The 26,659-nt window shown below is 36.5% G+C and overlaps 1 protein-coding gene across 11 annotated transcripts in view; it reads left to right on the forward strand.

Annotated features, from left to right (window-relative positions):
* Positions 1 to 26,659, forward strand: part of STK31 (serine/threonine kinase 31) — an 82,727-nt gene continuing 56,068 nt past the window's right edge. For 7 of the 11 annotated variants that reach the window (XM_027573906.2, XM_027573912.2, XM_027573910.2 and 4 more), the window contains exons 1-8: positions 1 to 1,894; positions 3,522 to 3,568; positions 3,654 to 3,706; positions 11,175 to 11,273; positions 15,541 to 15,615; positions 17,279 to 17,437; positions 21,878 to 22,236; positions 23,103 to 23,277. In XM_027573906.2, the coding sequence (XP_027429707.1) occupies positions 1,836 to 1,894; positions 3,522 to 3,568; positions 3,654 to 3,706; positions 11,175 to 11,273; positions 15,541 to 15,615; positions 17,279 to 17,437; positions 21,878 to 22,236; positions 23,103 to 23,277 (1,026 nt within the window). In that variant the 5' untranslated portion in view covers positions 1 to 1,835. Of the gene's footprint in view, positions 2,018 to 3,504; positions 3,569 to 3,653; positions 3,707 to 11,174; positions 11,274 to 15,538; positions 15,616 to 17,278; positions 17,438 to 21,877; positions 22,237 to 23,102; positions 23,278 to 26,659 lie in introns of those variants that run through there. The other 4 variants (XM_027573907.2, XM_027573909.1, XM_027573908.2 and 1 more) reach the window with 4 other exon arrangements.

Genomic DNA, 26,659 nt, shown 5'->3' on the forward strand with positions numbered 1-26,659 from the left:
CCAACTGAACCACCCAGGCACCCTGCTGGTGATTTCTTAAATACAACACATAAGCATGATCCATAAAAGACAAAATTTATAAATTGGACTTCATAAAAATTAAGAACTTCTCTTTGAAATATTTTCAGAGAATGAAAAGATAAGCTACAAACTGGGAGAAAATATATGCAAATTTGAAGGAGTTAAATCCACAGTATAACGAACTGCAAAACTCAGTAAGAAAATAGTTCATTTAAAAAATGGGAACAAGTTTGAACAGGCAATTTAAGAAGATGTACAGGTGGAAAATAAACACTAAAAGATGGTCAACATTTTTAGTTAACAGAGAAATACAAATTAAAACTACAAGGAGATTCCATTGTACATAAATGTCTGAGCTTAAAAACATTGAACATAAAAAATGATGGTGGGGATATGGAGCCACTAGAACTCTTAAACACTGCTGGTGCATATATAAAATAGTAAATCTACTTTGTAAAAACAGCCTAGCAGTGTCTTTTCTTTCTCTCTCTCTTTTTTTAAGCAGGCTCCACACCCAGCGTGGAACCCAATGTGGGATTTGAACTCACAACCCTGTCTAGCAGTTTCTTAAAAATTTAAACATAACAATATCACTCCACCATTCTACTCCTAGGTATTAACCCAGGAGAAATCAAAGCATATGCCCATACAAATATTTGCAAATGATCGTTCACAGCAGCTTTATTTGAAACAATCCCAAACTGGAAACAATCTAAGTGTCTATCAAGGGGCACCTGGATGGCTCAGTCCCTTAATTGTCTAACGCTTGATCCCAGCTCTTGACTTCAGGGTCGTGAGTTCAAGTCTGGTTTTGGGTTCCACGATGGGCATGAAGCCTACCTAAAAAAAAAAAAAAAAAAAAAAAAAAGTTAAAAAATGTCTCATCAAAAGGTAGATAAATTGTGTTATATTCATGCAATGGAATAGTACTCAGCAATAATGAGCAATAAACTGTTGATACACATGACAAAATGGATGAATCTTAACGCTGATGAAAGAAATCAGAATGTACTTGCAGCATGGTATCATTAACATCAAATTCTAGAAAATTCAAACTTTAGGGTGACAGAAAGCAGAACCTGTCATATGGGGTAGGTGGGGAAGCCAAGTATTTTACAGGGGCATGAAGAAACTTTGGGGGGGGTGAAGGAAATGATTGTTACCTTGTGAGGATGTGTATATATATATGTTCACTTATCAAATTGTGCAATTTATTGCAGTTTATTGCATGTCAATCGTACCTTAAGCTACTAAAAAAATTTTTTTTCAAGCTGCCAAAAATTAATGAAGATAATTTTCAACTGTTGTGCAGGGTTTGCCACAAAGTATAAGATCTGCATATAACTGCACAGCTAAGCTATATTACTTTTTGTCCCTTAGTGTCGTGAAAAAACTGCAACATGAGAAGGCTCTGATGCCAAGGTTAGGCTGAGAAATGCTTGTAAAGCTACTAATCTAAAAATCACATTTTTATTTACTGAACTCACTTTCCGTCTTGTAAAACGAATGTTGGGGATACTTCTAATTCGGCTCTTTTAAAATCGAAATAAGCGTGAGCAAATTAATAAAGACTATGAAATCCAAACCACTATCTTCCGTCATAATTTGAAGCCTTGTAAATTAAAGCTATCATCAAGCCAGCTAGTGTGACGCCAAGAGGCCCAGAAATCCCTGGCCTGCGCAGACTCTGTGCAAAGCTCTCCACGTGCGGGGCCCCGCCCAGCGCGCCCCACCCCTCCCCGCCGCGCCCGCGCCCCGGGCCCCAGGCTTTGTGGCCACGTGAACGAAGCAGCGACTCCCAGCAAGCCCGGGTGATGGCGCAGCGCCGTGCGCGCAAGCGCAGCGCAGACCCTGAGCGGTCTCTGCGCACGCGGTAAGTCTCTGCATGTGCGCGACTGGGGGCTGACGGCTAGCTGCGGTGGCAGGCGGAGGGCTGAGGGCCCAGTATGTGGGAACGAGGGCACTTTTCTAGAACCTATGTGGCGGAAAGTGTGAGGTCAGTAGTAGTCATTTTGGTAGGTTCGATGGCGGCCGCTTCAAGTACCGTCTTTTGCCCGTGGTTGCCGTTTAGGCCTCCCAAGTATGGGGCGAGGCCCATTTCCTGGCCTTCCTCAGCCTTGGGAGCCCGCCTATTTCTGAGGGTGACTGGCACCCCAGCTTTTGAGTTGTGGTGCTGGGAGGCGAAACCGGCGTGCAGATAACTCCGGCCTGAGTGTTCTTAGTGGAGATGGGGTCTCAGGCCTGTAGTGGGGTGGAATTCTCCCCGCAAATTCTGTGCCATTTAAACTTCAAAATCCCTCATAAAATGGGTCGAGGAGCGACCTGGACTCACTCATTCCAAATTCTTGCCATGAATTGGAGTTTTGGAAGTGCCATCTGGTAATCCAGTTTTGCGGGAAGCAGGTGCAGCATTAGTTTGTTCATAATTATCGTGGGTAAAGTCTTTTTGGCCACTTTTAAAATAAGGTTTTAAGATGAAACTATAGTTTCTTGGGATTTCCAGACATTTTCAGTTTTACTAAATTTAAGGCAATGGCGTCCAGAGAAATGTAGTCTCTCCAAGCAGATTCTAACTTGGTATTACAACTTTTTGCTCAATTAAAAAAAATTTTTTTTTTTTTTTTACCATTAGTGGAGGAACGATACTTGTTTTGAAGATATACTCATGGTGCTTAATGTATGTGAAAAAAACTTTAAGGTGTAACAAAAATCAATAAAAAAATTTTTATTTGACTTTTGTTTTTTTCTGTGACAGTTTTTCTCTTTCCATAGTTGAAAGAGCATTTGAGACTTTGGTGTAGCACTGTTCTTAGCTTTTAAAGCTCTTAAAAAGTATATTTTCAGTTTCCTTCAAAGAACTAACATTTAGGCATGTAAAGTGCAGTATTTTAGTGTATTAATGATAAAATCATAAACCAGTCAACATTTATTTTGAAACATTTGGAGTTGGAAAGTATATTTATTATGTAATGAAAATTAGTTTTGATGTAATGGGCAAAAATTGATTCATGTTGCAGTCTGATTGCAGGGTATTTTCAAAAGTAGACACCACTGTACCTTTTAAATAAAATTGATTACCAGTCTGAAGCATTTGTTCTCTATATTTGCAGTGTTTCTTTTTGTTTGAATTGTAGAAGTCCTGCTCTCCTTTTGGGAGGGCATCAATTATTTTTAAAGAATATGCACATTGTTCTGAAGTATTGATTTATGTAACTGATCACAATATGCCTGGATATCCACCACAGTGTAAATTTGTAAAAGCTTGGCTGAAGAGATACTTATAAAGATAGGTTGTATATGATGAAATTGCAGAATGTAGTATATTCAGATTTTATTTGAATTAATTATTGAAGAAGATCTCTGAGGTCATTTTTGATAGAGTTTGAAATTTGATTATTTAGGAACAAAACATACTTTTAGGAATTTGAACATTATATAGTCTTTATTCACCGTGAATGGACAGATTATTGAACTTAATTCAAGGTATTGAATTGTTTTAGTTTTTCAGGAATTGTCCAGATGGATGAAGATATGCATTACAATAAAGGTACTGACACAAATTATTTTTGGATGTAAGAGCTACATGATCTTGATTAATTTCTAATTTTTATTGCATTTTCATTTGGTTTTAGTTGAAGATGTGGTTGGAAGTCATGTGGAAGATGCAGTAACATTTTGGGCCCAGGTAAATAGCCTGGTTGATTTTCTCCTCCCTCCACTTCCTCCCCTTCCTCCACTAACCCAGGTCCTGCCCAACAAAAATAAAAACCCCAGAATATAGATACCTTTGTCATTCTCAGTGCCTAATTATTCTTTTTTTAAAGTTTTTAAATTAACGTGTCAATGTATTATGTTTCAGGGGTACAGGTCTGTGATTCATCAGTCTTACACAACACCCAGTGTTCACCACAACACATACCCTCCCCAATGTCCATCACCTAGCCACCCCATCCTTCCACTCCCTCCCCTCCAGCAACCCTCAGTTTGTTTCCTAAGATTAAGAGTCTCTTACGGTTTGTCTCCCTCTTTGGTTTTGTCTTGTTTTGTTTTTTCCTCTCTTCCCCTATGATCCTCTGCCTTGTTTCTTAAATTTGGCATATCAGTGAGATCATATGATAATTGTCTTTTTCTGACTGACTTATTTCACTTAGCATAGTACCCTTTAGTTCCATACATGTTGCAAATGGCAAGATTTAATTTTTTTGATGGCTGTGTAGTATTCCATTGTGTATGTATACATACATACACACCACATCTTCTTTATCCATTCATCTGTCGATGGACATCTGTGCTTTTTCCATAGTTTGGCTATTGTGGACATTGCTGCTATAAACACTGGGGTGCAGGTGCCCCTTTGGATCACTACATTTGTATCTTTGGGATAAATACCCAGTTGTGCAATTGCTGGGTCATAGGGTAGCTCTATTTTCAACTGTTTGAGGAACCTCCATTCTGTTTTCCAGAGTGGCTGCACCAGCTTGCATTCCCACCAACAGTGTAGGAGGGTTCCCCTTTCTCCACATCATCGCCAACATCTGTCATTTCCTGACTTGTTAATTTTAGCCATTCTGACTCATGTGAGGTGGTATCTCATTGTAGTTTTGGTTTGTATTTCCCTGACGCTGAGTGATGTTGAGCACTTTTTCATGTGTCTGTTGGCCATTTGGATGTCTTCTTTGGAGAAATGTCTGTTCATGTCTTCTGCCCATTTCTTGATTGGATTATTTGTTCTTTGGGTTGTGAGTTTGATAAGTTCTTATAGATTTTGGATACTAGGCTTTTGATAATGTCATTTGCAAATATCTTCTCCCATTCTGTCAGTTGTCTTTTGGTTTTGTTGGCTGTTTCCTTTGCTGTGCAAAAGCTTTTTATCTTGATGAAGTCCGAATAGTTCATTTTTGCCTTTGTTTCCCTCGCCTTTGGTGATGTTTCTAGGAAGATGTTGCTGTGGCCGAGGTCGAAGAGGTTGCTGCCGGTGTTCTCCTTAAGGATTTTGATGGATTCCTGTCTCACATTTAGGTCTTTCATCCGTTTTCAGTCTATTTTTGTGTATGGTGTAAGGAGATGGTCCAGTTTCATTCTTCCGCATGCGACTGTCCAATTTTCCTAACACCATTTGTTGAAGAGACTGTCTTTTTCTGTTGGATATTCTTCCCTGCTTTGTTGAAGATTAGTTGACCATAAAGTTGAGGGTCCATTTCTGGGTTCTCTATTCTGTTCCATTGATCTGTGTGTCTGTTTTTGTGCTAGTACCATACTGTCTTGATGATTACAGCTTTGTAATAGAGTTTAAAGTCTAGAATTGTGATGCCACCAGCTTTGGTTTTCTTTTTCAACATTCCTTTGTCTATTTGGGATCTTTTCTGGTTCCATATAAGAGTGCCTAATTATTCTTAGTATTATTTAACACAGGACATTATTAGAAGACAAATGGCCACAGCTGAGACTTACTACCTGCGTTACGAGTAGTGTACTCATAATACACTGACTTAAAAAAGAAAGCAAGTTTATAATTGTGGATTCAGAATTACACTCAATTTAATACCAATAATCTAGGCTGCATAAATTACTGAATATACCAAGGTACTTGTATTTATGAAGTTACAGCCCCATCTAGGGGTCTTTTATAAGATTGTTTCTTAAAAGATACTATGTTTTTAAATGTCATTTTTTTTAATGGCTTAATTTTGAGTTTGAGATACCAAAGCTTTTTCATCATAAAATTGGAAGCACTAGTGGAACATTTACAATTTTCTACTGTCAGACTTCAAGTCAGATAACTTTGCTTAGTTTTAAATATAAAGCAAAGCACCAAAATGCCCCTGTTCCAGAATTTAAGAAGGTGAATCCCTCTAATGCATACAATTACTAATTTTTAATTTTGTGAACTACATATTATGTGGGAGGGAAGGGAATGACATTTGTCTATACTTCCTGTGGTATAAGAACTCTTTTGTGGGGATGGAATGATTTGGCAATATGGGAAATAGAATTTGTGAGAAGAAAACTTGTAGAAGAATATGATTAACCCAGAGTTTTTACTTCTATATAGAAAACATTGTAGAAGGCTGATACTCATAGAAAACTTGTGGTAAATATGTGTCTCTGCTTATGCAGATATTTTCTAAAGGGTGCCCACATATTCTCTGCCTGTTGTCACTGTATTAATAGCATCTGTGTCCCAGGTTAGATAATCAATATATTTAAGCTCATAGCTTAAATAAGATTTTCTAGGGGCACCTGGGTGGCTCAGTCAGTTTAGCGTGAACTCTTGATTTCGGCGTTGTGAAATCTAGCCCTGCATTGGGTTCCATGCTGGGTGTGGAGCCTGCTTAAGATTCTCGAGGGGCGCCCGGGTGGCTCAGGTCATGATCCCGGAGTCCTGGGATCAAGCCCCACATCAGCCTCTCTGCTCAGTGAGGAGCCTGCTTCTCCCTCTCCCTCTGCTGCTCCCCTTGCTTGTGCGCGTGCTCGCTCTCTCTCAGATAAATAAATAAAATCTTAAAAAAAAAATTCTCTCTCTAAGGGTACCTGGGTGGCTCAGTCGGTTAAACGACTGCCTTTGGCTCATGTCAGGATCCCAGAGTCCCAGGATCGAGTCCCACATCAGGCTCCCTGCTCAGTGGGGCATCTGCTTCTCCCTCTGACCCTTCTCTCTCTCTCTCTTTCAAATAAGTAAATAAAATCTTAAAAAAAAAAAATACCAAAGTTAAAAAAAAAAAAAGAATCTCTAACCCTCCCCCATCTCTTACAAAAAAAATTTTTCTGGATCATCACTGTTGAGTAGAAATACGTGAGCCACATAAGTAATTTGAAATTTAGCAGACACATAAAAAAGTAAAAAGAAATAGGTGGAATCAATTTTATTAAATATATTTTATTTAACTCAGTATATCTAAAATATTTCAAAATGCAGTCAGCACAGATATATTTATAGGTGTTTAATTTTCCTTTTTCATATTATGTTTTGAAGTCTGGTATGTATTTTAGACTTATATATCTCAAATCACATCAGCTATATTTAAAGTGGGTATTGGCTGTTGTAATTGGTCAGTGCAGCTATAAACTTTGATTTCAGTTGACTGCTATGTGAAGCTGTTGATTGAATTTGGAGCTATTATTTAAACCAGAAGTCAGCAAACTTTTCCTGTAAAAGATTAGATAGTAAATATTTTAAGGATAGTGGGCCATATAGTCTATAGCAACTATTCAACTCTGTCAACTTTGCTGTTGTAGTGCAAAGGCATCCATAGATAGTACATAAACAAATAGATGCAGCTGTGATCCATTAAAACTTTATTTACCAAATCAAGTGACAGAGGCCAAAATTTGCCAACCTCTTATTTCAGCCATGAAGTTGAGGCCTTGTAGAAATTTAAACATTTTAAGAAATTAGGAAACATGTTATAAATGGATGAGATTAAGGGTTAAAACTACTAGTGGCATTCACATGAATTGAATGATTATTTCAAGAAGCAAATTGTAAAATTTTTTTATTTACTTGAAAGAGAGGGAGGGAGAGAGCACAGCTGGGGGAGAGCAGAGGGAGAAGGAGGCTCCCCACTGAGCAGGGAGCCCGACGGAATGGGTCTCCTTCGCAGGACCCTGGGATCATGACCTGAGCCAAAGGCAGATGCACAAATTGTAAAATTTGATTGGAGTTGTAATAGATATAAATAAAGAGTAAATAGAAATTTACTAATATGTGGAGGCAGATCAGACAAAGATCTGCTCATGTATATTCTCTGCTTTTCTGCCACTGTGGATTTCTGCCCTATAAGCCACTTATATGCGTACACTGCAGAATTTTTGGTAGGCCCAGTGGGATGAGTAGCAGCTGAAGGAATCGTAAGTGTTTGACCTTCACCTTTATTTGAAAGAAAGAGCTTCCATTTATTTTAGTCCAGATAGCTATAAGATCTGATTATGCATAATCTTTTGGTGTATTCTGAACTTTAGAGAGTGAATTCTGGGGTTTTATTCACAAAGGCTGCTTGTAATGTGTTTTGGCTCAGGTTAAATTCAGTTCCCTTTTTTACTCTATGGTGATACTGATACTCATCACGATGTCTTTGGAATGGCTCTTTCAGAGTTTCTTTTCAGTCATCAGAGATGATCATGTTCTTTCTAGCCTTACTATTTTGCTGATATATTTTTTAAGAACATATATATATTTAATTATTTTGGAATAACTTTAGACTTACAGGATGTTCGTAAAATTAGTAGTCTTTTTAAAAATTTTTTTATTTAAATTCAATTTAGTTAACTTATAGTGTATTATTAGTTTCAAAGGTAGAGTTCAGTGATTCATCAGTCTTCTATAATACCCAGTGCGTATTACTTTATGTGCCCTCCTTAATGCCCATCATCCAATTACCCCATCCCACTTCCCCCCAGCAACCCTCAGTTTGTTTCCTGTGATTAAGAGCCTCTTATGGTTTGCCTCCCTCTCTGTTTTTATCTTATTTTATTTTTCCTTCTCTTCCCCTATGTTCATGTTTTTTTCTTAAATTCCACATATGAGTGAAATCATATGGTATTTATCTTTCTCTGACTGACTTCACTTAGCATAATACCTTCTAGTTCCATTCATGTCATTGCAAATGGCAAGATTTCATTTTTTGATGCCTGAGTAATATTCCTGTGTGTGTGTGTGTATGTGTATGTACATACATATCTGTGGGTGTGTATATATATATATATATATATATATATATATACATATATATATATATCACCTTTATCCATTCATCTGTTGATGGACATCTGGGCTCTTTCCATACTTTGGCTTTTGTGACATTGCTGCTATAAACATTGGGGTGCATGTGCCCCTTTAAATCTGTATTTTTGTATCCTTTGGGTAAATACCTCATAGTGCAATTGCTGGATCACAGGGTAGTTCTATTTTTAACTTTTTGAGGAACCTCCATACTGTTTTCCAGAGTGGCTATACCAGTTTGCATTCCCACCAACAGTGTAAGAGGGTTCCCATTTGTCTGCATCCTTGCCAACATTTGTTGTTTCCTGAGTTGTTAATTTTTGCCACTCTGGTGTGAGGTGGTATCTCATTGTGGTTTTGATTTGTATTTCCCTGATGCCAAGTGATGTTGAGAATTTTTTCCCATGTCAGTCGTTTTGTTAGTACAGTCTTTCCGTATATTCTTCATCTAGCTTCCCTTACTGCTGACATTTTACATAACCATAATACAGTTATCAAAGCCAGGAAATTAACATTGGTATCTTGCTATTAACTTAGCCCTTATTCAGATTTCAGCAGTTTTTTCGTTGCCATTTTTCTGTTCCAGGATCCCACATTGTATTTAGTTGTCATGTATTTTCAGTCTCCTCCAGCTTTTGACAGTTCTCTTATTTATCCTTGTCTTTCATGACTGACATTTTTGATGAGTATTGGTCAGTTATTTTATAGAATATCCCTCAGTTTAGATTTGTTTGATGGTTTTTCATAAATAGATTAGCAGTAATACTACAGAAGTGATACTGTGTCCTTGTTAGTGTATCATATTTGGGATTCATGATACTGATACATCATTATTGATGATGTTGAGCTTGCTCTACTTGGTTAAGGTGCTCACTGCTGGGTTTCTTCGCTTGAAAGTTACTGTTCTTTTGTAGTTAATAAATGCTTTAGAGGGAGATACATTGAGATTATCTAATCTTGTTTTCCTTCAACTTCTCATCCACACATTTTATTATTTATTACTATGGTCTTTGCCTAATGATTTTGTTTCTCATTCCTTCTGCATTTATTAGTTGGAATTCTTCTGTAAGGAAGAGCTGTATCTTCTCCACTCATTTATTCAATTATTTAAATTACTATAGACTCATGGCTATTTATTCCATGGGTTATAATCCAATACTACCACTATTTTGTTGTTTGAATTGTTCTAGCTTTGGGCATCAAGAGATTGTTCACATTGGCTGCTGTGTCCTTTAAACATGTCCCCATTTCATTTTTGAGCATTTCTTTACTTTCTGGCACCACCGGAAGTTCCAGGATCATCTTTTATTTCCCTGTCCTAGTCCTGAAATCTGCCACTCTCCAAGGAACTCTGATTCCTTTTCTTGGAGAATGGTGTTTTAGAAATCAAGATCTGGGCACTGAGTGTTCTTATTGGTCCTGGAGTGTCATTGCTTTTAGGCCCTCTCAGCAGACTGAGTTGGGAAATATATATGTGTAAAAACTACACATATACCCATCTCTATTTTTGTGTGTCTTCCTTTCACATATGCATATATAAGCACACAAACATGTATACACACACATACACGCATACTATGAGTTCATACGCATACCTTTCAATTCTAATCTAACGGTGTAGGCTCATAACTAGCCTTTCCCCCTTGATTGTAATTTCTTCCAGCTCTCATTATCTGTGGTATATTTACTTATTTGTTCAATCCTAGTGTACACCTAAAGGAGTTTCAAATTGTTAGCCTATATCCATGAGAAATGAATTTATTTAACTAGATTGTAGTATTTGTGTATAGAGGATGATATACACTTTGAATTTTTTTTTACATGTTTCCTTTATATGATAACAAGTATATGAGAAGACTCATGTCATTTGACTAAAATATGTGTCCATTTTGAGCAATTAGAATTTGATCTAAAGTACAATCCAGAGGTAGTTGTTTAAAGTTACCTCCTCTTATGATTTAATAGTATTTGGTATCTTAGTTTGAATTCCAAGTAATTTGAACTCACTGCAAAGTAAAAATTTTCTGTACCTGGAACCATTTCTTATAAAGAACTCATTTGGATTATGAAAAATACTGCTGTAAGAATTTGATTTAATTTCTAAAGCTTCAAAATCTTTTAAGTATTAGGCTAATAGAACTCTCAATTTTGGGGGCACCTGGGTGGCTCAGTTGGTTAAGGTACTGCCTTTGGCTCAGGTCATGATCCCAGGGTCCTGGGATTGAGCCCCGCATCAGGCTCCTTGCTTGGCAGGGAGCCTGCTTCTCCCTCTCCCTCTGCCTGCCTGCCACTCCCCCCTGCTTGTGCTCTCTCTCTATCTCTCTCTCTGTGTCAAATAAATAAATAAATCTTAAAAAAAAAAGAACTCTCAGTTATGTAACACTGTCAAATAATAATTTACTGAATCTTATAATGTAGCTATTCTTTCTTCTAGAGTATTAGTAGGAATAAGGACATTATGAAGATTGGTTGCTCATTGTCTGAAGTTTGTCCCCATGCCAATTCAGTTTTTGGGAATCTTGATCCAAAAAAGGTGAGCCATATTCTTGGATATCATTATTCCATCTCTCTTGATAACTTTATGTCTTAGATTTTATAATTGTTGGAATTTTTGATGTATTTGAAAAGAAGAGGCAAATTTTTAGAACTTATGTAAACTGTAGTCATAGTAAATTTATTCTTTCAGAAATACTTATGGACTATATGCTATGTACCAGGTACTGTCATAAGCACTGATAATACAGTGGTGAACAAGATAGAATCCTTGCCTTTGATACCAATTGACAAAAAAATCTGTAAAAGTAATCTTTATGGAGAAGAGTTTGATCTTTTTCTCTTTTTTTTAAATTGAGGTATAACTTAAATACAGTAATGTGTTCATGTCTTAGCTGTACAGCTTCATGAATTTTTACGTATGTATGCATCTGTATAATCACCAGTCAGATCAAGATACTGTTCCATCTTCCTGAAAAATTCTTGCAGGTCTTTTCTCAGTCAATTCTTGGACAGTAGTCCCTCTAACAAGAGTTAATTATTATTCTGACTTCTGTCACCATAGATTCACTTGCTTGTTCTTAAATCATACAGTATTTACTCTTTTGTGTATATCTGGTTTCTTTAGTTCAACAGAATTTCTGAGATTCTTCCATATTATTGTGCGTACTTGTGTATTGGTAGTTTGTTCTTTTTTAAGCTATGCAGATTTCATTATGTAAATACACCACAATTTATTGTCCTTTGATGGGCATTTGGATTGTTTGCAGTTTTTGGCTGCTGTGAATTAAGCTACTATGAAATACTTATACAGGCTTTTGTTGAATGTATTAATTCTTTTGAGTATATATCTAGGAGTAGAATTGCTAAGTCATACAGTAGGCATGTTTTACTTGGGTAGATACTGGCCAAATAGTTTGGCAAAGTATTGAACCAGTTTTCATTCTTACCAGCAAAGTATGAGAGTGATGAGGAGGCATTTAAATTAAAATTAAAATTTAAGGAGGCACTCTGAGTGAGTGCCTCTTTTAAATTTTGTGCCATGAATGCCTTCTTTGCATTACCCAGCTCAAAGCTCTGGTTATTTATTTCTTTTAAAAAGATTTATTTATTTATTTGAGAGAGAGAGAGGGAGGGAGGGAGAGAGAAAGAGCGTGTGAGCAAGAGCCAGGAAGGGGTAGAGGGAAAGGGAGAAGCAGATCCCCCTCTGAGCAGAGAGCCCCATGTGGGGCTATATCCCAGGACCCCAGGATCATGACCTGAGCAGAAGGCAGATGCTCAACCCACTAGGGGCCCCAGCTCTGGTTATTTAAATGAGAGGGCTAGGTCTTATATTTTGATATGGAATTAGGTGGTTAAAATAGTGTATGTAAGTAAGCCCATTTGTGTGAATAAAAAATAAATATATCTTAGCATATATATAAAATTAGTGTAAATGTAAAATTATTTTCAGCAGTCCATGTTAAGTGTTGGGAAGGACGTCTTACCGTTTACCCTTTTTGATGTACTTTGATTTTCTTTTAATAATTTGCTTCTATTTTTATTTTAAAGTAATTAAAACCCCAATGGTATATATAAAAATACGTAAAAAGAAGAAATTAGAAGGAAAGAATGTAGCTGAACATAAGAATGGATAAGGGAATGTAATTTGTAAATTTTTAAGTTTTTTTTTTAAGTGTCTTTGTAGCCTATAACTGTGTATCGTAGTGTTAACAAATTAAGACATAACCACTTTTTCTCTGTTGAATGCAAAATACTTGCTTTACAAAAAATTCAAACTATTTTAAATAATGGATTTCTTATTATAAATGATTACTCAGCCACCTCTGGTTACTTATGAATGGATTATACTTTATAAATTTTTCAGTGATTGGTTCTCTTCCTCTCATCATGTAGGCAGGTCATGGGCTATAAATAGTGGAGCTGTGAGAGGAAAAGATTGGGACCAGGGACAATGGGAGTGAATATATGGTTATAACTGTGTTTAATTTATTTTTTATATTTTTTAAAGATTTTTGTTTATTTCCTTGTGAGAGAGAGAGCACAGATGGAGAGGGAGAAGCAGACTCCCCGCTGAGCAGGGAGCCCCATGTGGGACTCGATCCTAGGACCCCGGGATCATGACCTGAGCCGGAGGCAGATGCTTAACTGACTGAGCCACCCAGGCGACTCTCTGACTGTGTTTTAAAGACAAATCTCTTTGGGATAGACTTGTATTGATGATGGTTGTGATAATTCACACTAACAGAGTCAAGAACTTCAGATTCTTCAACTTTGTTGAATCCCAGCTCTATTTCTGGATTTCTAAGTATCCCCACCCCTACCTAGACTGGGTTGCAGTTATACCCCAATTCTGTCACTTGTCTTTTTTTTTTTTTAAGATTTTATTGATTTATTTGACAGAGAGAAAGCGAGAGCAGGAACACAAGCAGGGGGAGTGGGAGAGGGAGAAGCAGGCTTCCTGCCAAGCAGGGAGCCCGATGCGGGGCTTGATCCCAGGACCCTGGGATCATGATCTGAGCCAAAGGCAGATGCTTAACACTGAGCCACCCAGGCGCCCTGTCACTTGTCTTATATTGAATTGTTAAACTTAATGGCGTATTATTACAAAGTCTTAACTAAATGTAATGTGACCTTTTGCAGAGTTTGAAATTGATTAAGGCTGTTGATTATCAGCTGTTTTGCTACTAAACCTTTTTGCTTGCTGAAAAATGTAGTTAGATGGTTGGGAGAGTGTACCATGCCATTTGTGCCCACTCTTGACTGCCAGTTGGTGAGTGTTAGCTGAGGGAACCAGAGTTAAGTGCTAATTGAACACACCTATCCTTTGTAACATTTGCTTTGTTAGATATCCATTTTGTCTGAATTGATTTGTACTTTGTAGCTTTGGGGAGTTGAGAATTTTTATATTTTAATATGTATATGTCTTTTGCTTCAGAATTTCTGAATTTGTCCTACCTCAGAGTGATACATCTAAAAGTAATTTTTTATACTTCACTTAAATCAGTGTTCCTCAGCCTTTCATGATGCCCTTTTTTTTCTTTTTAAAAGATTTTATTTATTTATTTGACAGAGAGAGAGATAGCGAGAGCAGGAACACAAGCAGGGAGAGTGGGACAGGGAGAAGCAGACTTCTCAACGAGCAGGGAGCCCGATGTGGGGCTCGATCCCAGGGCCCTGGGATCATGACCTGAGCTGAAGGCAGACCCTTAACGACTGAACCCCCAGGTGCCCCTCATTATGACCTTCTAAGGCATTTTTTCCCTAATGGTTCTCCTCCCCTCAAGACATATTTACACCACAGACATACTGTATATCTGTTTATGTTGTCAGGTGTAAGTTGTCAACTTTGAAGGGATACAAACCATTGTAATACTGAAGGCACCCCCCACCCCTGAACCAGTTTTTACTCCTTGGGAATAAGAGTTACCCCATTGAGAATGTATGATTTAAAGTGGTTATCAACCTAGGGTGATTTTGTATCCCCCACACTCACCCCCTGGTGATATTTGGCAATGTCTGGAGACATTTTTGGTTGCCACAACTGGAGGGGGTGCTACTGGCATTTAGGTAGAGGCCAAGGGGGATGCTGCTAACTATCCTATAGTGCACAGGACAGAGAGAGCCCCTGCCCCATTTCTCTGCCAAAGAATTATCCTGTCCCAAAATGTCAATAGTGCTGAGGTTGAGAAATTGACATAAGTATGTAAATTTTCCTTTGTTTTTTAAATTAAACATAATTAAAATATAAACTTAAATGAAAATTCAGTATTAAGGATATTATCTAGTTTTATCAATTTAGTAGCACTAGAGTCTTTCTGTATAAAGTAAAAAGTATAAAAATCTTTCTTGGCTGGTAGGACACATGGATCCCAATGGTTGAGAATTAGACTTAAGTGGCAATGTACTTGGCATGTTTATATTTTAAGAATAATTAATTGTACCATTTATGTCTTTAGACATTAAAACAGCATGATTTTAAGACTGCTTTTTTTTGAATTTTGTTTTTATGTCTTTCCTCTTTTTTGGGGGGGCGGGGAAGCAGAATTGCATTATGGACTCTGGAGTCAGATTGCCTGACTTTGAATCCTGGTTCTGTTGCTTACTGGCTTATGACTTTGGGCATATAATGGTGAACACAATGTACCTACCTCCTATGGCTGTGAGAATAAAATAAGTTATTATATATAAAGTGCTTCTTGCCCGATAGTAAGTGCTTAATAAATGCTAACCATTATTCTGATCTACTTAGCAAGCTTTGAATCATTAAAATGCTAAATAATTTTACTTTATTTTTCTCTTTATAGATTTATGGTGGATTATTTTCTGAAGATAAATGTTGGTACAGATGCAAAGTACTGAAAATCATCAGTGATGAAAAGGCAGGAACAAGTGTTCAGTTTTTTTTTTTTTGCCTGAGTAATGATTATTTTGGCTCCAAAATTTGATGCTTATTTAGCCCTTCATTGCTTATACATAGTAGTAATAAGATCTGGTTCAGTTGAACTTATAAATTAATTAAACATGTTTTTTTTTGCCCTAGTGAACAGAAAAGAAATGAATTGCTTAAAAAAATCCAGGTCAGATTCAGGAATATTCTTCTGAATTTAAGTTGTCATATAATCACCGAAGATTGTCCAAGAGTAGATTACATAATTTGTAGATTATGTTTGCTGACCAGTTTTTTTTTTTTTTAAGATTTTATTTATTTATTTGACAGAGAGCAGAAGTAGGCAGAGAGGCAGGCAGAGGGAGAGGGAGAAGCCTACTCTCCACTGAGCAGGGAGCCTGACGCGGGGCTCGATCCTACGACCCTGGGATCGTGACCTGAGCCCAAGGCAGCCGCTTAACCGACTGAGCCACCCAGGCGCCCCTACTGACCAATGGTTCTTAATCATCATGCTTGGTTCTTGCTAAATAACTTTAAAAAAAAGTTCATCTATTAAGATTGAGTAAGAAAAGAACATTTGATGTGTCCTTAAGAAGTTCTTTTTATCTTTTGCTTAGTTGATTTGCATATTGTTAATGACGATTGACTTGCTTTTAATGCTTTGGTTAAATGTGATGAATTTTCTTTGTGTTTAGCTATTTGAGTTTTTACATTACGAACTTGAGGGAGCTTTTAAGGGGATTTGTGGAGATGAGATTCTGAATAGCTGGTGGCAATTGCATATTGCAGGCTGTGTAAAAGCATCTCCGTAAGCTTTCCTTTACTGTTTTTTTCCTGTATCTGCTTTACTGGACTTAAAATATTTTCTCATGTGTATATATTTTATAGATATTTTTCTTAGTGTAATAAGATGATAAGATGAAACAATTTGAGTAATGCTCAGAATAACTTTTTAAGAAAAATTTCATGATTTATTACTGTCCAGGGTAATGGTTTATCTTAGTGAAATAGACCTTTCTAATTAGATGTTTTCCTCACAATTTGACAACTAGAGATGATATATTGTGTTTGCTTTTGCCTTGGCCTTAACTTTTTTAAATTCAGGGGCAAGATGGCTTTTGACCTTGTGATAAACTCCTTTTCTTTTTTACTTTCTAAATGTTGAGCTGGATGTGAGGGTGACTTTGATACATTTCCTAGGTCAAACACCTGGGATGGGTTTAATTTTACCCAAGGAAGTTTGATAATTTTGCCTTTCTTTTCATGTTTTACTGTTTCCAACTTGAATTTTGGAATGTTAATTGATTTTAACATTTGAGATAGAAGCCATAAGCTTCATAGATTTATGTTTATTTAAAACTAGCTGTTTAAGAAAAAAATAACCATAATGAGAAATGGTACTGTTGGAAATAGTATAAGTAACTAATACTTTTAGTTAACTAGTACCAAAGAGAGATTACTAAGATCTCATGGACCATGGATTTTCTTTATTTTGAAGATATTGTTGGAGGTCTTATTTCTAAATACATTTTATCAATTTGAGGTAAAATGCCCTGAGGTAATTACAGGTAATTAACAGCAGGCAGCAAATTGATGGTTTCTTTGGAGATGTTTAATCTAAGTTCCGTGTTAGTATTTGTCTCATTTTTTCCCAGTGTCTGGTGAGATACATTGACTATGGAAATACCGAAATTCTAAATCGATCCGATATAGTTGAGATTCCTTTGGATCTGCAATTTTCTAGTGTTGCCAAAAAATACAGACTTTGGGGACTACAGATTCCTTCTGGCCAAGAAGTTACCCAGTTTGATCAGGCAAGTCACAGATTTTAAATATTTTTGTTAATGGAAGTAAAGCTATGTATTTGACACAAAATATAAATGTAGTTAAATTCTGCTGATTTTCTTTAATATAAAAGCCTGTATAAATTAGTGAAAAATACAAATTATAGAATAATTGAAAGTAATTATGTAATTTAAAATATGAATTATATAATGATTCAAAAGCAATTATTTGTACTCATCTTTGCTAGGTAAACATTCGTGATGATCAGAGTTCTATATGCTTATATATTTACATAATAAGTGTAAATAGTTTCTTCTCATGTGAAAGCTTAGAAGAGTCTTTTATAATGGAGACTTGTTTTTGAGGCAGTATTTATTACATAAAAGTGATCTTTAACCTAGCCCTGGCCATAAATATCACAAAACTGAAATTAGTAGAGTTGTGAATTAATCAGATTTTTATCATTTTGGCAAGGGTTCATACTGTTTGGTGTACTTTTCAATGATGTTCTATCTAGATTCTAGTTTGTATCCATAGATTCTAGTTTGTATCAATTTCCATTAAAGTTTGGGTTAGTAACCTAATTCTGGCAGCCATCTGATAATTTCAGGGGTAGTCTTATGGGAATTCTACCTCCTTTTAAATCTCCTGTGCAATAATGATGTTCTTTTGGTGTGTGTTAATGCTGTTGAGATATTATTGCTAAGTAATCAGATTTGCATTTTTTTATTTAGCAGCTCATATGACTTATGTGGAATAGTAAAATTCAGAAACCTCTTTGCCTCTTTTTTTCTGTTTTGTTTTGAGAACCTTGGAGGTTGTTGGGCATAGTTTTGTCTGCAGTATAGTTACTTATAAGAAACATTTCTGTACTTGGAACTCAGACTTTCAGAAGTACATAGATATTATTGTAAAATTACACCCCTAAATTTCTGGTTTAAAATCTGAAGTTTTTTATGTTTTCCTTTAATCTAGATGTTTTGACCAAGGTAGGGGCTTGTTTTGAATTTCTTATATGCCCAGAACCCTAGAATCTTACATTTACTGACCTTAGAATTCCTCTGCTCTCACCTTGTTATTTTATAAAGAAATTTGGTGTAGAACAATTACATGACTAATATTTAAAGTCATGAAGCTAATTGTGGCTGGGTGAGAGCTAGAACTCAAGTCTGTTGCTGTTCTCATGGTAAGGCGATATAAAATTTATGTTGATTGAAACAAATATGAATCAAGAATAAAAGGTCATTTTTCAAAGTTAGTTTTGGAACTGAGGAGTAAACTTTAGTTATTGGGAATGTTTTGTGTGCTTCATAGATTCTTTACAGGTGGTATTATTTGTATTTGCATGCTTATGTTCGGTAAAAAGACTATTAGCAAACTGAATGTTTTCTGGAAGAAAATAGTTACTCTTGAATGTCTCTGCTTAGGAAGCCCATGTTTAGCCATTAATTCTCAGCTCAAGGCTCAAATATAATTTCCTATGTAAAGTCTTTGCTAATACCCACCATCCATTCCCCTGTAGCTGTTTCATTCAGTGAATAAGATATATAGAATTGCATTTTTCCTTCCCCAACAAGATAGTGAGCTTGTGAGATGAGACTGTCTTAGTAGAGATAATATTTTATTCATTTTTCTGTGCCTGATCTCCTTGATCTTGCCTGTTAGGTGTTAGACGAGCATCCAGTTTATCTAGCATTTGAACAAATGAATGAATAGTAGGGATTTAGTTTAAAAGAGAGAGAGAGAGAGGAGAGACCCTTCCAGAGGGTGACCTAGGCACTAAAATACCCTCAGTACGTTTTAAACCAACACTTTCATACCCATGTTATAACACAGTTGAAATTAATACTCAGAATAGTGGTTACAAATGCTGAAGATCACATGAAGATTTATGCCCTAAATGCCTTCCTTATTTTGAAAATTTTATGTAGAATCAGGGAATGAGAGCTAGAGATTGGAATTTGGGTTTAAAAGATTAAAGGCTTTTTAGCCTGTTTTCTAATATATCCAGACAAGATTAGGTAAATTAAAATAGAAAGCAAGTGATGCTTTCTTGGTTTTGAATAAAGCTTACCAGTTTGGGAAACACAATGAGATATGTCTTAGAAAAATGACATCATCCTTTTTTAATCATTGAAAGCTCTGTTCTAAAACAATGACTAGATTTATTTAAAAGATAAATCTTATTTATGCCTTTTAAATACCTAACTATGTTTTAAAAATAAATAAATAGATCTCTTTCCGGCATGCAAGATTTAATGGGAACTATAACACATTTCTCACTATAAAAATTAAATATTTGACATTTAAAAAAATATGTAGAATATATATTTTTATGGTAAAGTATAATATTAAAAAACCCATGTATCATCTACTTGGTCATTCTTTTTGTTAGAATTTAGGAGAACTTAGAATTTATTCCAAGTTTAGGGTTCTGTCTTTGTGATTATGTATAATTCAGGGAGAATTTTGTTGAACAACTAAATGTGATTGGCAACCATAACTAAATGGAATTTGACTTCAGGGAAAAGTCTAAAAATCAGATTTTTGCATAACATATTTTAAACAAGGAGTAGTATACCTTTAGAGCATTCAGCTTTAGGTAATTAGAACTCTTGTAGAAAGTAGATTATTTCCATTTAAATCCGTATGTTGCCCAAAGACAGAGTTTCTTGAAATTAAGAATTTTACATATTCCAGCAATAATTTTCAGACACTGTCACTTCCATTAACATTGGTTAGGAGTAGAAAGTTGTACTTGATTTTAGATAGACTTTCAGCGTAAAGGTGATGATGTGAACAAAGGCAAAAGAAAAAAAATTAAATTTCCTTAAAATTTACAGCCATTGACAAGTCCTTGAGACAGGCAGAGTGTCCTTCCTCTAGGAACTCAGCTGCCTCCATGTTAAAACTTTGCTAGTAGCAAAAGGCAACCTTAGCTTAACATTAGCCTGACCTCCGAAATCCTGCAAGTCTCCTTTAACATGTAAAAATTCCTTTGGAAACTTCCTTTATCTCTACCCACCCCTTCCCTGCAAGATATATGTTAGCAGTCATCCTCCAAGCTTTGGCCCACTGATAGACATCTGAAGGGTCTCATGACTAAGATTTTACTAGACAGTAGCAAATGACCTTTTCCTAACAACAGCTAGCCCCTCAATGTCCTCTAAACCTTGCTTCCAAATTCCTTAGAGACTTAAGCTTTCCCTGACCTCCTCCCATTTTGAAAGTATATAATGGGCCACTCCTCATGACCCCAGTGCAGCTCTTTTTGCCCATGGATCTTGTCCCGTGCTTTGATAAAACCACCTTTTGAGAAGACATCTCAAAAATTCTTTCTTGACCGTTTGCTCCTGAACCCCAACATTGTTACATCAGTTGAAACCGAGGGTTTTTGTACGAAAGAGGTTAACCCAAAATCACATTCTGATTGATTGAAATCTTAATCTGATATATTTCTGTGAACCATATTTTGAGTTGGTTAGCTTTGTTTGCTTGATCTCATTTGTTGGTGATGCCTTCTGAACCATCTTTGCTATCTATATTGGTATTCTTGGTAAATTCAAGCCTCTCAGGATGTGTATTTAAAAATTTTATGATTTGAAAGATTTACAAAGCCCGTGTTTTTGTAAACTTAAAATACTTTGTCATTTTGGTTTGTGGATTAAAATTTTTTTTTTTGGATGGTTAATGATGAGCATTTACCGTTTACCACCTTCTGCCCTTTCGGATGCACCCTTTTAGGTCCAGGGGTTCTTAACTTGGGGTTAAAATGTATCACAGTGAAAAAATTTTCTTTGTAATTCTATGTATTTTGTTTTATTTTATTAATTAATTTATTAAAGATTTTTTATTCATTTTTTTTGAGAGAGAGTGAGCACAAGCAGGGGTTGGGGAAGGGCAGAGGGAGAGGGAGAAGCAGGCTCCCCACTGAGCAAGGAGCTGTTGCAAGGCTCCATCCCAGGACCCTGAGATCATGACCTGAGCCAAAGGCAGACACTTAACTGACTGAGCCACCCCAGTGCCCTTGTAAAACTATTTTTAAAGTTTTGTTGAATTTGAGTGCCTTTTCTAGATACTAGATTTCATTTTTATGTGCTGTACTCCTCAGGACACCATTTCATTTCATTGGGACCAAAATGGTCAACACCATCTGCTTGGTTTAAAACAATTATTCTAGGGTGTTTAATTGGTACACATCTTAAAATTTATAAATATGGCTGCCTATACAGGTATTAACTCTACTTCTGGAAAGGAAGATTTCTCCTCTAAATGTATAATTAGAATATATTCATACAAATGGAGAAGTATATTTGCATATAGCCAATAACAAGGTAAGAGTGCTTTTATAGAGTTTTCAGAATGAAGAAGTATGATTGTTTGAAAAACTGGGTAGAAACAAAATAAAGTGAAGAAAAACATGTTGGTGTAGTTGGTTTACAACTTTTTTCCTTCCCCGTCTTTCTTAGGGCAGAACCTTTTTGGGGAGCTTGATTTTTGAAAAGGAGATAAAAATGAGAATTAAAGCAACCTATCAAGATGGAACAGTTATTGCTCAGGCTGAGTATGGCAGTGTGGATATAGGGGAGGAGGTGGCTAAAAAAGGATTTGCAGAAAAATGCAAACTCACTTCCAGCACTAACACTTGTGAGGAAAAAAAATCAGATCCTGGTCAGCTTGTCCTCAGGAACCTCAAAAGCCCCATTCCCTCATGGGGGCATAGATCAAACCAGTCAGCCTTCACCCGGCCAAAGGGGCGCTTAAGTGGGAGGATGACTCTTGATCTGAAGAATGAAAATGATGCAGGAAATCATGTGACATTTCCAAAGTAAGACTGTCACGGGGTTTTTAATCTTAACTAGTTTCTAATTCATGGTAGAAGCTCTTGTCATAGTAGAAGTCAAGGCTTATGTTTTTGGAGTCTTTTATCTATGTCAGTGATTTTGAGGGATGGTACTCATTTCTATTTTTCTCAAACATGTCTGCTTTTGCAGGAACATTTTTATTAAAAGCCATTTTGAAAGAAAAATCATGCCTCAGTTGTTTAAAGTTCACATACTAGCTCTTCATATTAATTCTTTGGAATATGTTTATCAAAAGTAAAAATATACCCCTAAATCTGAATTATTTAGGCAAAGCCAAAATTTCAGATAAACTTTGAAGTTTTCCTATGGCTTTAAGAATATTTTAATGACTTTTAGGGCATTACCTTTCCTTTTTAACAAAAGAGAAACTCTTTGTTCTTCCTGTGATAACTTGTTATGATGGAATTTGATTATTACAAAGGGAATTCACTTTTTAGACAATCTTGAATTATAAATTTGAAGCTGAAAGCCATGTTTAATGTTTCTAAGTACCAAACGATTTATAAACTTCTGTATCATGATCCAGGCCATGATTCCATGTCTTGGGTTATGTAGCTGTTTTTGGGATCTTAGAAAAAAACTGTAAAATGGAGTGGGGTTGATGGGGAGGAGAAATTGGAAGAAACTGATAAAGAATGCTTTTTACTGTATTTGCTAGAGTTGATATTGCTACAAGCTGGCATATATTTGAGTGTTGGCAGCATTGTTTTTGAAGTTAGCTTAATATATATTATGGTATAAAAAGCTCAAGATGATTTAGTTCAGCTTTATGATCTCTGTCAGCCTTAGACAGTTTGGTTTTTAAAATGAGTGAATTTGTTTTTAATAGGGAAAATTTGGCTGTTGGAGACTTTAATTTAGGGTCTAATGTCAGCCTGGCAAAAATTAAGCAGGACCAGAAGCTGATTGAAGAAAATGAAAGGCTTAAAACAGAGAAGGAGGTTCTTCTTGAAAGTTATAAAGTTCTAGAATCCAAAGTAGAACAGACTGCCCAGGAGCTGCAGGTATGATATGTTCACTGGTGTAAGGTAAAGAATGACTGGGTAATCTGTATACTCATCTGCTCTTCTTTGTTTAATTTGCTGTCACTTTTTGTTTTCTTCCCTTTCTCTCCTCCTCTCTCATTCTCTCTTTTCTGTATATTTGTTTACAGATGAAGTTTTTTCTTACACTCCAAACTAATCATCTTTGGATTTCATTGAGTGTTTGAAAAATTAATGATTCATTTATATTTCCTTTTATGTTCTTTTTTTTTTAAAGATTTTATTTATTTATTTGACAGAGAGAGAGAGAGACACAGCGAGAGAGGGGACACAAGCAGAGAGAGTGGGAGAGGGAGAAGCAGCCTTCCTGCTGAGCAGGGAGCCTGATGTGGGGCTCGATCCCAGGACCTCGGGATCATGACCTGAGCCGAAGGCTTAACGACTGTGCCACCCAGGCGCCCCTCCTTTTATGTTTTTTTAAAAACTTTTAACTGTGGGATATTTCAAACATTCCAGAAGGAGAGAGAGTTGAATAATTAACCTTATGTATTCATCACCCGGTTTTTACATTATTAAACACATGGGCAGTCTTTTCAAAAAAAGCTGTACCTCCTGAGTTACTTTATTTTATTTATTTATTTATTTTTAAAGATTTTTTAAATTTATTTGAGAGAGAGTGAGAGAGAGAGAGAGCATGAGCAGGGGCATAGGGAAAGGGAGAAGCAGATTCCCCAACTGAGCAGGGAGCCTGATGCAGAGCTCGATTCCAGGACCTTGGGATCATGATCTGAGCTGAAGGCACATACTTAACCAACTCAGCCACCTAGGTGGCCCAGAGTTATTTTAAAACAAATCCCATTCATAATATTCTACTGTATATGTTTTAGTGTGTGCCTCTGGTAGAGAATAACTTTGAAAAAGACAACCGTAATACTGTACATACTTAAAAATTAACAGTAATTCCTTAATATCTTTTAATATCCAGTGTTCAGATTTCCTGGGTGGTTCTATGAATGTCCCTTAGCTTCTTCCAGTTGGGATCCTAGTTTAGGCCTGTGCCTTGCATTTTGTATGATAAATCTCTTAAATTGCTTAATCTGCATCCTTGTGTTGCTTAAGAGTCTCCTTTTCTGCATGTATTTCCTTTTATGGTAGTTAGGTCTCAAGGTTTGCTCAGATTCAGGGCATTTTTTTCTACCCCAAGAATATTGTGTATTTTTCAAATGTGTAAGTGTTTTCTTATGCTAAATGTGCCATCCTAACACTGTCTCCAATTCACCATCACCAACTGGATGTCCTGCCATTCATTTGTGATACTAAATACCCAGCAGTTGGCACAGACCCCACAAGTTAAGGGCTCAGTCCCATAAGACTTCTTCCACTTCAGATACCAGCCACAGTCAGGTTCCCAGGCTACCTACACTTCTGCCTGTAAATTTGAGAGTTCCTGTGATCCCTACTCCCCTGTTCAATAATTTACAAACAACTCATAGAACTCAGAAAAGTGCTATACTTATGATTACAGTTTTATTATAAAGGATATAACTCAGGAACAACCAAATAAAAGGAAGAGATGCATAGAGGAAGTTATGATGGGGGTGAAAGGTAGAGTAGGGAAGCTGCGGGTATTTAGCCTACCACTCTACCAGTATGGGTTTGTTCACCAATTTGGAAGCTCCCTAAAACCTAATTATTTGGAGGGTTTTTTTTTTTTTTTAAATGACCATTTCATTAGGTCTGATTGATGAATTCATTGACCATTGGTAATTGAACTCAATTTTCAACCTTTAAATCCATATGTGGCATTTTCCAGGGAGCTCTGCCTCATAAATCCATAAATCTTGGGTTCTGTCCATTATAACCTTTTATTTTTATTTTTAAAGATTTATTTATTTATTTTAGAGAGAGAGAGCACGTGCTCGAGGCTGGGGAGGGGGAGGGGCAGAGGGAGAGGGAGAGAATCCAAGAAGACTCTCTGCTGAGCACTGAGCTCTGTCTCACAAGTCTGATATTTATTAATATCATGTCCTGAGCCGAAATCAAGAGTCTGTATACTTAACCAACTGAGCCACCCAGGTGCCCCATAACTAACTTTTTATCTGGAGATATCCTACTAAGGAAGGGCATTTCAGAGATAAGGTCTCTTCTTAGAAAATAGTCTGTTTCTTTAGAGGTCTAGTTGATAGGGAGATTAGTCACCTGCCTTATATTTTTTTTCTCTGGGCGTGTTCCCCTGTCCTCTTCCATCAAAAAGTGTAAATGGATTACAGTACATCTACTGTACCTACTCAAGGTATAAAATGTTCAGTTCCACTTCAGAAAGTTCCTTGGTGCCTCCTTACAGTCTAACCTCTCTTCCTCCCACTCAAGACAACCACTATTCTGATTTATATCACCATAGTTTATTTTTCTTGATCCTGTACTTCATAAAAATGTAATCCTCTGATATGTATTCTTTTGGATCTGGTTTCATTCACTGAACATAATGGTTGTGAGATTTATCTATGTTGTGTATATTAGAAGTTTGTTCATTTTTGGGGCGCCTGGGTGGCTCAGTCGGTTAAGCGGCTGCCTTCGGCTCAGGTCATGATCCCAGGGTCCTGGGATCGAGCCCCACATTGGGCCCCTGCTCAGCGGGAAGCCTGCTTCTCCCTCTCCCAGTCCCCCTGCTTGTGTTCCTGCTCTTGCTATCTCACTGTCTCAAATAAATAAATAAAATCTTTAAAAAAAAAAGTTCATTTTTATTATGGAGTAGTATTCCATTGTAGCAATATACCACAGTTTGTATTTAGGGTGTTCTAGTTTTTAGTTGTTATGAATAAAGCCATTGTGAATATTTTTGTATAGGTCTTTTTGTGAACACATAGCATTCATGTATCTTGGATTACAGAGATTCTTTCCTCAGCCACATCCAGTCTACTGATAAGTGCATCAGAATTGTTCATTTCTGCTCTAGTGTTTTTGATCTCTAGTATTTCTGCTTCTTTATTAGAATTTCCATCTCTCTGCTTTCATTGCCCATCTATTCTTGCATTCTGTCTAATTAAGTACTAGAGCCCTTAGCATATTAATCATACCATGTTTAAAATTTCTGGTCTTGACAGTTGAGCATCTATCCATGCCATGTCTGAGTCTGATTCTGATTCTTGCTTTGTCTCTTCCTCTGTGTTTTTTGTCTTTTAGTGTATATTCTCCCTTTCTCACTCACCCTGCTTATGTGCATGCGCCATCTCTCTCTCTCTGTCAAATAAATAAATAAAAACTTAAAAAAAAAAAGTTTCCCTGAGGGCAGATCTTGTTAAGAACAGAATACTGTAGCGTAAAATGCTACCTTTTCCCCTTTCCCTTTTGGAAGCTTGAGAGGATTTTTCTCTTATATTTATACTGTGAGAACGTGGTAGAG

Source organism: Zalophus californianus, chromosome 12 (assembly GCF_009762305.2).
Source record: "Zalophus californianus isolate mZalCal1 chromosome 12, mZalCal1.pri.v2, whole genome shotgun sequence".
Classification (NCBI taxonomy): Eukaryota; Metazoa; Chordata; class Mammalia; order Carnivora; family Otariidae; genus Zalophus; species Zalophus californianus.